We start from the raw sequence: 15432 nt of genomic DNA on the forward strand, positions 1-15432 counted from the left end.
ACATAATTTGATATCCCATACTTGTTGCCAATTGTTCTCCTAGCTTCAAGCATAGTCTGCAGAACTCTGCAAGTGGATTTTCTTTATCACACAAAAAGCAACTACAGGAAATCCAAGTGTCATTTCTCACAGCAGAAAATGAAGAGCTTATGTCAATGCTAAAAGTGATAGCCGTGGTTGCAAGTGATGACATACCAGCAAGCCTATTTTAATATAAACATTTAAATCTATAATTTGAACTTTAATGGATTTTTGGTGTAAGTTTTATAGTTATATAATTTATGATGGAAAAAATTTTTTAAGAAATAACATTGACCAAATTGGAATTCCTATCACGATCCCTTAATTTAATGGAAATCTGTGTTAAGGTGAATGAACAACAAGTTGTTTGAGTGCTCGTAGGACCTGACCCCAATTCTGGTATCTGGAAACTGGAGATGCATTGCTGGGATGGGTGAAGATAAGTGTTACTGATATTTACAGTAACAACCTATCTTTTTCAGATGGATGTGCTTTGTAAATTCTTCAGGAGTCAGAAGTCTCTGTGATGCTGATGCTATTTTATGGAAATGGCTAGTTAATTAGTATTTTTGCTTGCATACACCAAGTGGAGAATGAAATGAGAAACTAGACAACATATACTCTAATAGGCTTTCATTCTTTCTGATATCTCTGAATGATACCAGCATCTTTTAGATTTTTCTGAAAGATAAAATAGTCTCATCCTTATGCTTGAATAAGAATTCTGGAATAAGGCCCTCACCATGTTGGCATGGGACTGCAACATGATATGTAACCTTTTGCAAATTTTTATATTTATAAATTTGCAACATGAACATACAGAGAGTCAATCACATAGATTAGAAAAGCAATTATTACTTTGCTTTATAACTCCACTTTTGTGATTTCTGTCAAGGTAAACTTTAAAAAAAGTTTCCTTTTCACTAAGATAGAAGGAAATGTATTATCAAATACATATAGCTTTATAGTAATAAAAAAAAGTTTAAACTACAAAGTGAACATACTTTTATGTTGGATTTTCTTTTTATTGTTCTGAAAACTTGATCTAAAAAGTATTATCAATAACCCATCCAATTATTAACCAATCCTTGTGGCTGTCTGTTCTACAAGAAGGAATGATCAATTTTGGGTTTTTTTTGTTTGTTTGTTTTCTAGTTTGTGCCAGATTTGGTATAAGTTTCTAAGGAGATGTTAATGTTCTTAGTGTATTTTTAAATATTACCAAATTAGGTAAAATTATCTTTCCATGATCAAGTTGAGAGTTACATGATTTTCTTTTTTTTAAATTAAGCATTTTGAAAGGCTGGGTTACAGGGCTGGGACTGAGCCAGAGAGAAACAGATCAGTCTTCCATCAAGTAGTTCATTCCTCATTTGGTCACAACAGCTGGGACTGAGCCAGATCAAAAGTAGAAGCCAGGAACTCTCATCTAGATCTCTCCTATGGATGACAAGGGCCCAAACACTGAGCCGTCTTCTGCCACTGGGTCAGAAGTGGAGCAGCCAAGACATAGAGCAGCCCAAATCATTACACCAAAATGCTAGTCCCATTCCTGATTTTCTTAGTTATGTTTAATTTTATGGCTTGCTAATACTGCATTTCCAGGAGATAAATGATATAAGTGGTAAAAACAAAATGAATTAAACAAGACCTCAAAATTTCTGCATTTGGCAGGTATCTTTATTCAAGCTGTTCCTACCTCCATTCCTATAACGTACAGATAATATTATATGCCCTGATTATTGGGACATTGAAATAGATGATGGATTATATGTGTGTTTGTTAAATATGTTACAATTTAATATAATGATATAATTTATATTTTACATCTCAGAGGGATTTGTAAGCATAAGAAAGTGTCATGTCTGGGTAAATTCAGAATAATATTCCTAATGCAATTAAAGAACAGTTTAAAATTTTGACTTTCTTTTAAAATTTATTATTTATAATATATATGTTATATTGTTAATTAATAATTATTATTTTATATGCAATTTTGCATGTTTGGGTTTCCTCTCTTCCCCTTTTCTTCCTCACTCACTGTTTTCCCCTCTTTCCGTTTCCCCTCAAATTATCACAGTAGTAGATTCCCTTGCTAACAGTTACACATTTAGCTTTCTGTTACTTAAATGTATCATTTTATGTTAGGTATACGCAAAGGTGGAAAATCTAAATTCTCACTGTAAAGGTGTATTGTTCAGGAGAAGAGACACGTACTGCAACATACCTTTATTTCCCAGTATGCTAGTCTCCATTCAATTTATCTATGAGAATATATTTATATGCTTGATTACCTGTATCTGTTTATTTTATAGGTTGCATAAAGGCTATCTCATAGAGAGAACGTGTGAAGTTTGTCCATTTGGAACTGGCTTATTTCACTAAGCATAAATATCTCCAGTTAAAAAAATTTTGTTGCAAATGGTAGCATTTCATTATTTTTGTGTGTGAGAGACCTGGATTGAGTTGTCAGTCCCTTGCTTCAGCTTGGCAAGCTTTAGATGTTGGGAACATTTGTGGTATAAACTAACTTTCTCTTTCTTCCTACCTACGTCATCTTTCAAAATAAGTAATATAAATAAATGAATAGAAGTAGGAAAAATTTGAAGCCATTTCAAATATTATTTCCTATTTTTGACATTGAGTCTTATTGCTACAGTTTGTGTATTTCTCCCTAAACAAATGCAATTCCAAATTTATGTTGTCTTGTATACCTGTATCTTTGTGTTACACAAAATGTAAGTTTTTGTTTGAGGCAACTAATTGCGTAATTTGTGGCTAGCTTTTGTGAAACCAAGAAATTCTGTTAAACACAATGATAAATAACTGACAGCTTAGTTTAGACACTAATGGAGCCTAAAAGCCTTTAAAATGGCAAAATTCACCAACTTGTTTGATTTATAGGCTTATTTGTGTTACACAGTTTTGGTCATACACTTGACAATTTTTCTTTTTGTGACTTTTTTCCTAAAAATTATGATTTTGTCTTATCTGAGTGAAAGAGCCATTAGAGTTCAACAGAAGAATATGACAGCATCCAGACTGAGGATCACAGCAATTCCCAGTGCACAAGTACAGTCTCTTGTTTTCCCCCAACCTGTGCCTTTTTTGGCAGTAGGGCTCAAAAATTATTTACTACAACCACGAACCTATGAGCTATTTTCAAATTGTCTCCTACATGTTACTATATGAAATTTAGTTTAAGACATCATATTTCTTTATGGTTCAGTGATTTCCATTTGCTGTCTGTTATTTTTATAAAACCTGGAGCCAGGATGAGTTATTTGTGGTTAGGCATGTTGTGTATTCTGTAAAGTCAGAATTTCAAAAGATATCAGTTGTAGTATCTCTTTACTTGGTGTTATTTTTTTATTCCCTCTTTAAGTTCAACTGCTTCAGCACTCTGTATTTGTCTCTCTAAGCTGTAATGGAACACAATCTATGTCATATGTGGTCTGTTGTTCTAGATAAGTGCATTTTATATTAGCTACATTGATTAATTCTCAACGTTTTACTCCTTTATTGGACAATTAATACAATCTTGTAAAGACTCCCATGAGTAGTCGTATAAACTGCATCATTTTATCCAAGAACCACAAAAGCATCTAGACAAGAATTATTAAAAATGGATAAAAGGAAAATTGAGTCCATAGAATCCAATTTTGTTTCTTAGGCTCTGTCCATCCTTAGAAGTGAAAGGCATTAATTGCTCTCAGTTAAAATACTTACTGATACTGATCTGATATAGCAAGTAGGTCTCTAATGCTAGTTTTTCATATGAACTCCAGTTCATGTCCAGGTGTTTCACTTCCAATTCAGATTCTTCATAATGATCTAGAAAAAGGATCTAGGTGTTTGGACCCCCATTTCTCATCTAGGAGACCTAAATGAGGATCCTGGCTTCTGGCTTCGGCCTACCCAAGCCCTGGCCTTTGCAGTCATTTCAGGCATAAGCCTGCAGATTGAAAGATTGATGATTTTCTCTTTCTCTGTCTCTCTCTCTCTCTCCAACTCTTTCACATACATTAATAAATATTTTTTAAATATATGGGGAATATATTCTACCACCTAGGAAATAGATTTTCATAGGCTAGATTTTTCATTGTTTGAATTTCTGCTGATTTCTGCTTATAACTTCTGTGATATGCCTGTTTTCTAGAAATAAGAATACTACTTTGTTATTTTAAATCAAAAGCAAAAATGGTTTCTGCGTAATATTTCACAACTTCATGCTTCAAAATATATTTAAAAATATTTTTATAGAGATTTGGAATTTTTGAACCAATGTTACCAAAAGGAAATACAGTACTGCTCACTAATTTTAAAGTAACATTCTGTTGTATTTTTTGTGGCGACTGTTTGGAAAAGAAATGGTTTTATTTTTGTGAAGTGTGTTGGTTTTTCATGCTTTGATGCAGAGAGGATTGTTGATGAGTGCCAGGCTGCTGCAGTAAGTCTCATTAGAGTCTCACAAACTATCACTTATTTTTATTAGCTGAAGGTGTATCATTGGGGAATAAAATGTGTTACAGGGCATAGTATTAGATCCAGCCAATTTCATATAAGTATGCTTTATGTTAGTATAGCACTAGTTAGGGAACAAATACTTTTTCTGTTTTTATCAATTCATAAAATTTCATAATCTGCTTTTGTTTAAGATTTTTTGGGGGAGGGGGGGAAGTCAGATTTACGGAGAGAAAGAGGAACAGAAAGAAATATCCTCTATCCACTGGTTCACACTCCAAGTGGCCACAATGCTTAGAGCTGAGCCAATCTAAATCAGTAACTGGGAGCTTCTTCTTGGTCTCGCATCCCAAGGATCAAAATCAGTTGTCTCTTGCTTTCTGAGACCACCAATAGAGAGCTGGATGGGAAGTGGAACAACCAGGACATGAACCGGCACCCACATCAGTTCCTGGCACATGCAAGGCAAGGACATTAGCCACTAGGTTGCCTCATTGGGCCCCATAATCTACGTTTGATTATCAGTTATAACTCTGATAGTCTGTACTTCTACCAAAAATGTATCATCGGGCCTGGCACTGTGGCCTAGCAGCTAAGTCCTATCCTTGAATGCTCCGGGATCCCATATGGGTACTGGTTCTAATTCCAGCAGCCCCACTTCCCATCCAGTGCCCTGCTTGTAGTCTGGGAAAGCAGATGAGGACCGCCCAAAGTCTTGAGACTCTGCACCTGAGTGGGAGACCTGGAAGAAGTTCCTGGCTCCTGACTTCGGATTGGCTCAGCTCCAGCCATTGCAGTCACTTGGGGAGTGAATCATCAGATGGAAGATCTTCCTCTCTGTCTCTCCTCCTCTCTGTATATCTGACTTTGCAATAAAGATAAAAAGTAAATGTATTTTTAAAAAGTGTATCATCAGTAAAGGAAGCATCGATTCATTTCTCCAACAAGTATTTGGTGCACAAAACAAAGCAATTTACTATTTACTCTCACATTGGAGTGGAAAAGTAAAAAGTAAGCATAAAATATTAAGTAGTGATTATTACTGTAATTAAAAGACCAGTGTAAAAGAATAGAAGATGAGAGAAATTTAGAAGTTTGCCTATTATGTCATCTTTCCAAGTCTTCTTCCCCCAACCCCCATAAGACTTAAGTGCTATTTTCATTGTGGATTTACTGTATTATCAGGAGGCTAGCTCCATTATTTTTCATATCATTTAGGGTAACAATTATCTGGCTTGGTGTCTGTTTCCTCCCATATATTAAGCTCTCTGAGTACTGGTTCACACATCTTCATCTGTGTTACTAGTTTCTAGCCCTACATTCTTTTGTAAGAACTGTCTAGGTACGATGGTGAGCGTGTGTAAGCTCCAAAATCTGTTAGGTCTCTGGTTTGGCTGGGACCTATAAGATCTTTGTAAGACTACAAAAATTCCAAAGGGGGTGGGGGAAAGAGTGTTAAATAGGAACACATATGGCTTCATGGTCCTACTGAAATTTTGAATAGGAATGCTTCCTGAAAATTAATATTTTTATCCACAGGTACTACTGAGAGAGTGTGCTTGATCCAGGGAACGGTGGAAGCACTGAATGCCGTTCATGGATTCATTGCAGAAAAAATTCGAGAAATGCCCCAAAATGTGGCCAAAACAGAACCAGTCAGCATTTTACAACCCCAGACCACCGTTAACCCAGACCGCATCAAACAAGTGAGTGTTTAGTTGGGGAAAAACAAAGAGAAATTTCCACAAAGTAGTGTGAATTTCTTACAAAAGAAGCTTTTAAAGTCTTAACATATAAAGTTTTTTTTTTTTTAAGTATATTCTTAAGACCTATCAGAGTTGTCATTTAGTTATTTCAAAACTGTCACGGTCTCTTCCTCTGATTGATCGCTTGATTTAGTGATTGTTGAATTTATCATTGATTAGTGTTACACTAAGGAGCACTTGTGTGACTGTTTCTTATACAGTTTAAACATTTTATCAATTTAGAGGAGCTTATCCTATTTAAGATTATATTGCTTTTAGACAAAGACTAAGGATTGCAGTGAGACTATATCCTTAAATTTCGAACATCCTATTTTAGTGATGTTTGTAGTTTTCAGTATAGTTATTATGCATAAACTTTTGTTTTGTTAAATTATCCTGTTCAACATTATTATCAACAAACATGTATAAATAAATTTTGTACCTAGACTTCAGTCTTTTGTTACAAATTAGCTCTTATGTTTTGTGTAATTTGTGTAGCAGTTATATATATATACACATATATATATATAAAATAAGTGTGTGTGTCATAAAGGGCCAATGTTTCTTTTAAATTAATGAGATTCTCTGTAAAAAACTGCTTGATAAAAATGAATGTGAGTTTTAAACTTGATTAATGATTGACTTGTAGGGGGAAAGTGACATTATTTAATACTAAATATGGTGGATTTTTCCACTGTAAACTCTTCTTAAATCTACACTTTTTTGACGCTTTATGTTCATAACTATTGTTTCTGCTTTTGCCTTTTTCTAAATAACCTTTTAATTTGTGATTTAATTTTGCTCTCAACAGACTTTGCCTTCCAAAGAAATGTATTATTCTTCAGAACTCACACATTATTTACTTTGCAGAATATTTATGTTAATTGTAATAAATGTGGAATGTAGATCAGTTTTGTTAATTTCATGTTTCTTAATGGAAAATTTGTTTTCTATTAAACAGTATTATGAATGTTTGACCAATATAGAGCTGAATCCAATGCTAAACAAATATAAATACAGCAATTAATAAATAGGCAATTTATTCTAAAGTTATAGGTCAATATCCTATGTTGCATTAGTTATTTTCACAAATTTTTCATGTTTAAATTATGACTAGGGGTTAATCCGTATAAAATCCCTCACATCTCCTTGTCAGTGTCAGATAGTTCAATCTGTATAATGCCTGTAACTGAAGGATCCCTCAGTCAATATATGACAATATTTAAACCTTTGAAAACTGTAAACTTCAATGGAATTTTTTGTTTTTCACCACCCTTTAGAGTTTTAAATTATATATTTTATCTATAGTAGGTAAATAACATTGGTAGTTTAAAGACTGATGTCCTAAAAATAATACCAGTACTGTATTTTAAATCAGGGGTCCATTTGAAGATTTCTGAATTAAAATTATCTGGGTACAAGAAATTAAAGAATGAGCACTGAAATGTAAAATCTGTTGGCTATCTGAAATTTTTCATTCTCTTGCATTTCCCTTTACTTTTGAACATGTGTGATAAAGTATAAAATATAAAGAGAGAAACTTCTTGCTTTTTTTAAAGAAGTAAAACACAAATTATAGGTTAGGTAGTATATCATTGTCAGTATGTTCAGGACAACTGTATGTACTGATTTTTATTATTTTGTAAGCACAAATAGCTGCTACCCACACCGAATGGTCTGTGAATCGTTGTCGATAGTGCAGTTTTCTCTGTAGCAGTGTGAGAGTTTTAGGCTATCTAGTACTATCTTTGGAGATGATCATTGGATTTAATCTATTGCTGATTTAATGTTTTCATATAATCAAGAATGTACATGAAATAGGGATTTACCAAAAGAGACTTGTCAACTTAGGCAGTGCACCACATTTGTAATGTGAAATTTTTTAAATTTACATAAAAATCCAGAAAAAGTATAGAACATGTTTCCAAGATGTTATAGCTGAATTGTTCTTTTTTGCTCCAAGTTTGGGGCTCTCTAATTTTAAAAATATCTAAACAATATACATTCAGTACATTTTAATATATTTTACTCAAGATAGTAAGTCAGATATATAATTTAAGTGACATTTTAAAAATTGTGAATAATTGTGTCAATTACGCAGTATAAACTAGTTATCTAAAATAAATCATTTCCCTGTACAGTACATGAAAATTTTGCATGATGCTTTATTTATATTTTAAATGTCAACACATAAAATTATAGTAAGATTTCTTGCTAAGTGATAGACTTCCTTTCAAGTAACAACCTTTACATTACATTTACTTGGAATATGCTCTAAAGTAGGTAACTCTAAGTTACCTTCAAAATAATTTTGTGCTATATTATTAGTAATTTACTTCTATACAAGATTCTTTTTAAAAAATTTTATTGGAAAGGCAGATCAGATTTAAAGAGAGAAGGAGAGATAGAAAGATCTGCCATCTACTGGTTCGCTCTCCGATAGTTAGAGCTGAGCCTCTCTGAAGCTGGGAGGCAGAGTTTTTTTCAAGGTCTCCCACATGGGTAAAAGGTCCCAATGCTGTAGACCATCCTGTACTGCCCTGCCAGTCCACAAACAGGAAGCTGAATGGAAGTGGAGCAGCGTGAACTTGAGCCATTGTGCATATGAGATGCTGGCGCTTGAAGGTGGAGGATTAGCCAATTGAGCGATTGCACCTAAAGGATAAAGCTGGAGTTTTAAAGAAAATCTGGAACTGAAAAAAAAAAAATTACTTCAGCATAGAATTAGATTCATACTGAATATGAAATTGTGTATGTTATTAAAGTTTAAGTTATTACCTTTGCCCATTGGAGTTTTTTTGGGATTGATAAATGTAAAGTTCTGCTTGTTAAAAAGCATAATGTAAATGAATTTGGGCTTAAAATTGGAAATCAAATTTAGTTCTAAATAAATAACATTTGCTTTAAAAGTTAGTATTTTACACCACCTATTATGGACTAATGTTATATTATTGTATTCCCAATTGTATCATCCTCAGTGAGTAAATTATATGAAACAAATACTCTTAATGACTGAATAGGTTTTCAAACAAGTGCATTTTCTTTAAGATACCTCATAATAGTATTGTAATTTTAAATATAATGGAATTATAAAATCAAATATACTAGCCATAGTTGTTTGGAACTTCTGGATTCTTAATTCATGAATATATATATTTTAAAAACCTATGTTAGGAAAAAAAAAGTGGCTGTAAAAATTCAAGAAATTTTCTTGCACTTAAATCAGACTAACAGCTTTAAAATAATGTAATTTGAACCAAGGAATTTTATTTCATCTTGAAAATCGCCAAAATAGCACTTAAATTAATTTGTTATTCATTCATTCAATCATAAATTTATTAAATGCCCTCTTGGCAAATATTTTAAATTGTAGCCTTTACCCTGTGTGACTAATCTTAACTCTGTGTGAGACATACTTAAAACACAGCAAAACCTGAACCAATATTTGCCAAGCAAAATGAGAATATAAACAATTTTCTCTACCGTAAAAAAAAAAATTCAGAGGAACATGAAGAAACCATAGACTCGAGTGACAAACCTTGCAAAATGCATTAAAACTTGGAAATTGTGTAGTAGTTGTCTAATTTAATGAGAGAAAAAAAAGGAAAGCATTGTTTAAGGAAAAATGAAACGAATGGAATCCGAGAGGAGTACAACTTGTTGCACAGAAAAGGAACTGTCTTGGCAAACCCAGAATATTTGAACTGGGGTTTAATGTTAAGGAGATTAACTGGGGCCAGCTGATGAAGAGACTTGCATGTCAAGTGGAAGGACATCCATTAAATACAGCTTGTCTGTAATGTTTTCCTGAAGAATCTTTTAAATGTGTTTCTCAAACGTAAAAGAAACACACACACAAAGACAGAAAGAAGACAGGAAGGTGGCACCTGAGCGTTTCCTCTAAAAATCCAAAGTCTTACGCTTCATGCAGGAAAAGACAAAGCTTTTGGATGTACGGAGGTAGTGGAGCTGCTGGGAGAAGAGGAAGGTGTGTGTCAGAATGAAAACCAAAAGGCTTTTATTATTTTATCTACCAACCCCCCCTTTTTTTAAAATGAAGCATATGCAGGCTTAAAAGAACTTGAAACAGAAGTTAGAAGAAGATGCTTGTTAGTCGTATTATTCATTCAGTAATAGTTACCAAATAATTCTAATTTTTTGTTCTTTGATGTTTTTGCTTCATATAAATATTGGGAATTTAGTATAGTTTTACTTGAGCGCAAACAGTGTTTATTATACTATATGTTAGTAGTCTCGGTGCAGCAATATTATTTGTTCATAAGAATTCATCCTTATGTTTAGAATAATCTGTTTTGTGCTCATGAACTCAAAGTTTTAGTTATATGTATATTTAACTAAATATCTATTGTTACATTCTTAATTTTCAAAAATCATATTTCAAAGGATCACTACTCTATACGTATTAAAGCGCACAAAAAGAAAAAAAATAACACTGCACATTTTTCTGTAGTAATCAGTTCAGCTTCCAATGTCTGACGAATTCTTAACAGCTGTTCAAGTTGTCTAGATAAAAATTGTTTTATTCTTTTCCATCTGAATAAAGTACTGTTTAAGATGACTATATCCATTGTTTTCTGGAATTGCAAACTGTAAAAAAATTGGTTTTGAGGAACATGTGCTTAGTAAATGTTAACTATAAAAATATATCACTACATAGATATTAGATGAATATTAAGTTAATTACATCTTCATTACATTCATCATAATTTTTATTAAATGATATTTAACTTGAAAACTGCCAATCTTCACTCAGTTAGTGGTTCTACTACATGTTTGACATATTAAAAATTTAGAAATATTATATATTGGAATGTTTCTTGTGGATTTTTCTGTTCCAGTTCTTTGTTGAAAACTGCCAGTTCAGCTGATCCCTTAATAGTAAAAATCTTCAATTAATGTATTAGTTTTGTATATTTTAAATATATATACTAAAATATAATACATTTTTCTAATTTAAAAAGTCATCAGAAGTGAAAATTTTCTGGAATTTTTTTGTTATAAGATATATCTGTAGTGGAAGAACACTTGTCCTTAAACATTTATACATGAATAATAGCTAAAAATATCTATATCTTTATTTTATTACATTTTCATTGTTTTAGGCTTTTGAACCAAGAAAATGTATAGGTAGCAAGTTCATTGTGACACTTTAATAGTGTTATCCCTTGAGGTCCAAAATTAGAGACTTTTCACCTTTTTATTTAAAATATTATAAATGCAGCTTCTTCTCAGATTATGTTAATAGGCAAACTTTAACTTATTTTAAACACATTAGTGTTGTCTAGAAATCTAAAATGTATGGCTTTTACTCCTGCGAGCGAGAAACACCTTCAAGACTACTAAGGACAACTTGATGAATGAGCTACATTGATTAGAAATGTGTATTCAGAATTTTATGTATAAGCCAAAAAAAGAAAGGATAGTTAAAAAAAAAAAAGATTATGTTAATCTAAGAGTAGTTAAAAATTCTCAGTTATTTGCTTCTTTATCTACATAATTCTTCCTGAGCTTGTTGGCGATGTTTATTTGGTACAAGGTGAATGTTGGAGTCCACTGATAGTCTTTCAATCCTCCTCCCAGAACCACTGTGCAGTGACTGTTAGCATTAGCAGAGGGTAACAAAAACCTTGTTTTAAATTCATGGAACATGTTCCAATATGAAGTCACTAGCAAATGCCCCACCGTAGTGTTGTGCGAACATGAAAACTTTAGGGAAATTTTTGATGAATCAAAGTGAAATCTCTGGGAATTTGGATAACAGTCCTCCATCTTCCTTTTCTTCAAAACTAGATTTGGCCGTGTTGTTGGGGTTACTGACCGTTGGCTGGAGGTCCCTGAAACTGTTTTAGGTTTTAATTTAAGGCGAATCAGGGATGATTTGAGAAGTAGACTATATAATAGATGATTTACTGCTAGAAAAACCGATTTATTTCCAGAGGGTAGTGAGTTAACCAAGAGTCTATGTATTTTTTTTTATCCTTTCCTTTACTCTTAACTCCTTTATTGTATTCAAACTAGAACTTCTGAAATCTTAAATGCAAAAAAAGACTTGTAATTTAATGATGGTTTTCCTGATAATGCTGAGCCTTTAAAGTTATGCTTTTGCTCATATCTGAGTACTGTTGTTAGATCTACATTAACATAAAACAAAGTCCACATTCCAATTTTGTATGAAAAAAATACTCCCTATTGAGGATACAACTTAAAGAATGCTATTTTGCTGAGTGATCATAAAATGCTTTTTCAAAAGAAAAAAATACTAATATTTTCTTTTTTAAGGTTACTGCATTAGACTTGAGAACTTTATAAAACATTTGAGGAAGTATTTAAGTATATTTGTTAAATACAACATATGTTCATATTCCATGTATATTTGTTTATAAATGGATAATAAATATGATTCTAATAATTCTGTGCTTATTTCAACACAGGCTGACAATTCTGCAACATATTACACTCTTGATTTAAATAAAGTATAGTAGCATAAAATACAAAAAATTTATGGTAACTTTTGGGGGCACCATTAGTTATCATTTTATTAATATAATGCCATAATATTAATATAAGGTAAATGTTTACATTTCCAGATGTGCTCTAAATTTATTAAAAATTAATCTTTTAGAAGATAATGTGATATTAAGAACTCAGAACTGCAAATTTAGTTGCTTTTAAGTGTGGATCCCTAATTTCATGTGGAATCAACTTGTTGGTGAGGTTCAACACGTTAAGCAGGTGGATGCTTTTGTGCCAAAGTAAGCCTCATTTCACCACTTCTTTAAGTCTCCGACTGTATTCATTGATAGGAAAATGAACTTACAGAATCTTTCTTGGACTTTTCTTTCCCCAAGAAAACAAGAGGGAAAGAAATCAGACTACTATTCATGAATATGGTCAGGATATCTTTAATACTCATGTGAATTTTTTTATCAATCACCATCATGATTTTAAGTCATGAATTTATTTTTACATGCCTATGCATGCATATCTACATGCATTAATTATTTAACTGATCGTAAATTCCATTAAATTTGAATGAATAGGAGGAATTTTCTTCATAGGATTTTGTTCTCGTTATGTTACATTTTATTTTCTTTTGGTTTATTTAATAATCAGTTTAAGGCTTATAAAGGTTGATTTGCTCCTGAACTGCTTTGTTCCCAGACATTGCCATCATCCCCAACTACCACCAAGTCCTCTCCATCTGATCCCATGACCACCTCCAGAGCTAATCAGGTACAGTATCATCCTCTCATCTACACCATACTTTTCACGGGTGATTGTCTGCAAACTGGAGGAAAAGATAATGGTGGGTTAAGGATTTATTCGTTCATTCACATATACGCACCATGAACAGATTCCAATACTTTGGAAAGAAATAAGCATTATTCCTAAAATCTTATATGCATCTTTAAATATAATTAGATAGCAGACTATTAGAATTCAATTCTTTTAAAATCGTGACTACTCTATGAAGTTCTGAGGGTTATTTAGTGAGTCTTTACTTTTTAATATCCCTCATTTTATCTTCCTGAAGTTTGTTATGTAACTTAACAATATCACATATATAAATACTCAATGTAAAAATTGAGCAAAGATATAGCTTTAAAAGTGGATGCAATTTTAATTGCTTTTTGAGACATAGTTCACTATGTAAACAATTGAAAACTACTGATGTATTTCTAGCAAACTAAAAGGCCTAGAAAATTGATATTTGTGATCCTTTTAATACTATCCAACAACTTTGAAGTTCATATTTTCTTAGTGTTTAAATTCTAAGCCTTTTCATTGCTGCAAACTTTGGAATTAGGAACACATTTTGTAGTTTGATGGATGAATATTTGGAATAGTTTTTCAATAGGACATTCTTCAAATGTAGATGTTAAATAGTATATTTATCAAAATAATTAAAATATTTTCATTTTGTTTGAGTTGAACTTCATTTAGGTGAGCAGTGCTATTGTCCTTATTTTTTTTTGTTGATGCAAGGCTTCTTGTGATTAATAATTAAAGCTCATCTTTAGTAGTTTCATATAGTTGACCAATAAATTCTTGACTTTTAACTACACTTGCTTTATATATACTTTAAATTTGTGTCCAAACAAACTTATCTCCTTCTTTATTCATCCTGATCCTGTTACAACCTCAAGGGAAAAAAATAATTTACTAATTTAAAGGAAAGGTAGAACTTAGCTTGTTGTTCAGTACTAGAAGTTTTACTTTCATTTCATGCAATGCAAAGTACATTGTTTATTGCCTTCAAACAAAGTACTTTACAATGCTCAGCTTTTACCTCCAATAAAAGGCTTAAAAAAATACATCTTTACTGATGAAACCTAGCTGAATGGAAATGTATGAAAAAAAATGAGAAGCAAGGTTGCGTTGTGTGTGCGTGATGTTGAACAGTGGTTATGCACTGTCCAAACCACATCTTTACATGGGGTGAAGTTACAAGTTGTAGAACACTGTTGGGACAACAAGAGATTTATTTTTGTGTTTCTCTTCTATGCCACCAGTTTTACTTTTACCAAACAAGAAAATATAAAGAGTACAACAATAAAAATAAGCCTAGCATTTTTTCTCCAAATGCCAAAAATCTTGGATATAACAAGCGAACAAAAAAAAAATCTTAATTGTGTTTCTGAAGTTAGGTTCTATTGTTCTTTCACCTTATATGATTATATAAATTTTTAATAAATTTGTTCAGGCTAGCTATATTTTAAAATGTACTCACACTGTAGTTTACCATACAAATAATCTTTGTCAAGTCTACTGTTTTACAATTTTGAAATAAATCATTTGTGATTTTATATCCTGTCTACTGAATTATATAATATTTGTTATTTATGCTCTATTTTCTTCTATTTTTGCACAAAGAAGCATAATATCTCCTGGATAACATGAAATAAAATAAAAGAACACAAATTGCATGATACTTTGGAAATTTTTGAAATATGGTATATATCTTAGTAGTAGTTGGTAATTATCTCATTCCTTAAAGTTTTTCCTAAATGATTCTGCCATGTGATGGGACAGAAGGAAGTTGGTGGGTTTTTTTGGTTAGTTGTTGTTTGGGGTTTTTGGTTTATTTTTTTGTTTTTAACTGTTCATGTGAAATTTAGTTTGCAGATGGTTCCAGTTAGTGTAGATTCATTATATTAATCTCTAAGTGTATGTTTACCCA

At 32.0% G+C, this 15432-nt stretch overlaps 1 protein-coding gene across 7 annotated transcripts in view; it reads left to right on the forward strand.

Moving 5' to 3' along the window:
• NOVA1 (NOVA alternative splicing regulator 1) overlaps window positions 1-15432 on the forward strand; it is a 131152-nt gene that overhangs the window by 90091 nt on the left and 25629 nt on the right. For 3 of the 7 annotated variants that reach the window (XM_040968696.1, XM_040968697.1, XM_040968701.1), the window contains exons 3-4: window positions 6025-6191; window positions 13413-13484. In XM_040968696.1, the coding sequence (XP_040824630.1) occupies window positions 6025-6191; window positions 13413-13484 (239 nt within the window). Of the gene's footprint in view, window positions 1-6024; window positions 6192-13412; window positions 13485-15125; window positions 15173-15432 lie in introns of those variants that run through there. The other 4 variants (XM_040968699.1, XM_040968700.1, XM_040968702.1 and 1 more) reach the window with 2 other exon arrangements.

This window comes from Ochotona curzoniae, unplaced genomic scaffold (genome assembly GCF_017591425.1).
Source record: "Ochotona curzoniae isolate NIBS_2020 unplaced genomic scaffold, NIBS_Ocur_1.0 scaffold_4701, whole genome shotgun sequence".
Lineage (NCBI taxonomy): Eukaryota > Metazoa > Chordata > Mammalia > Lagomorpha > Ochotonidae > Ochotona > Ochotona curzoniae.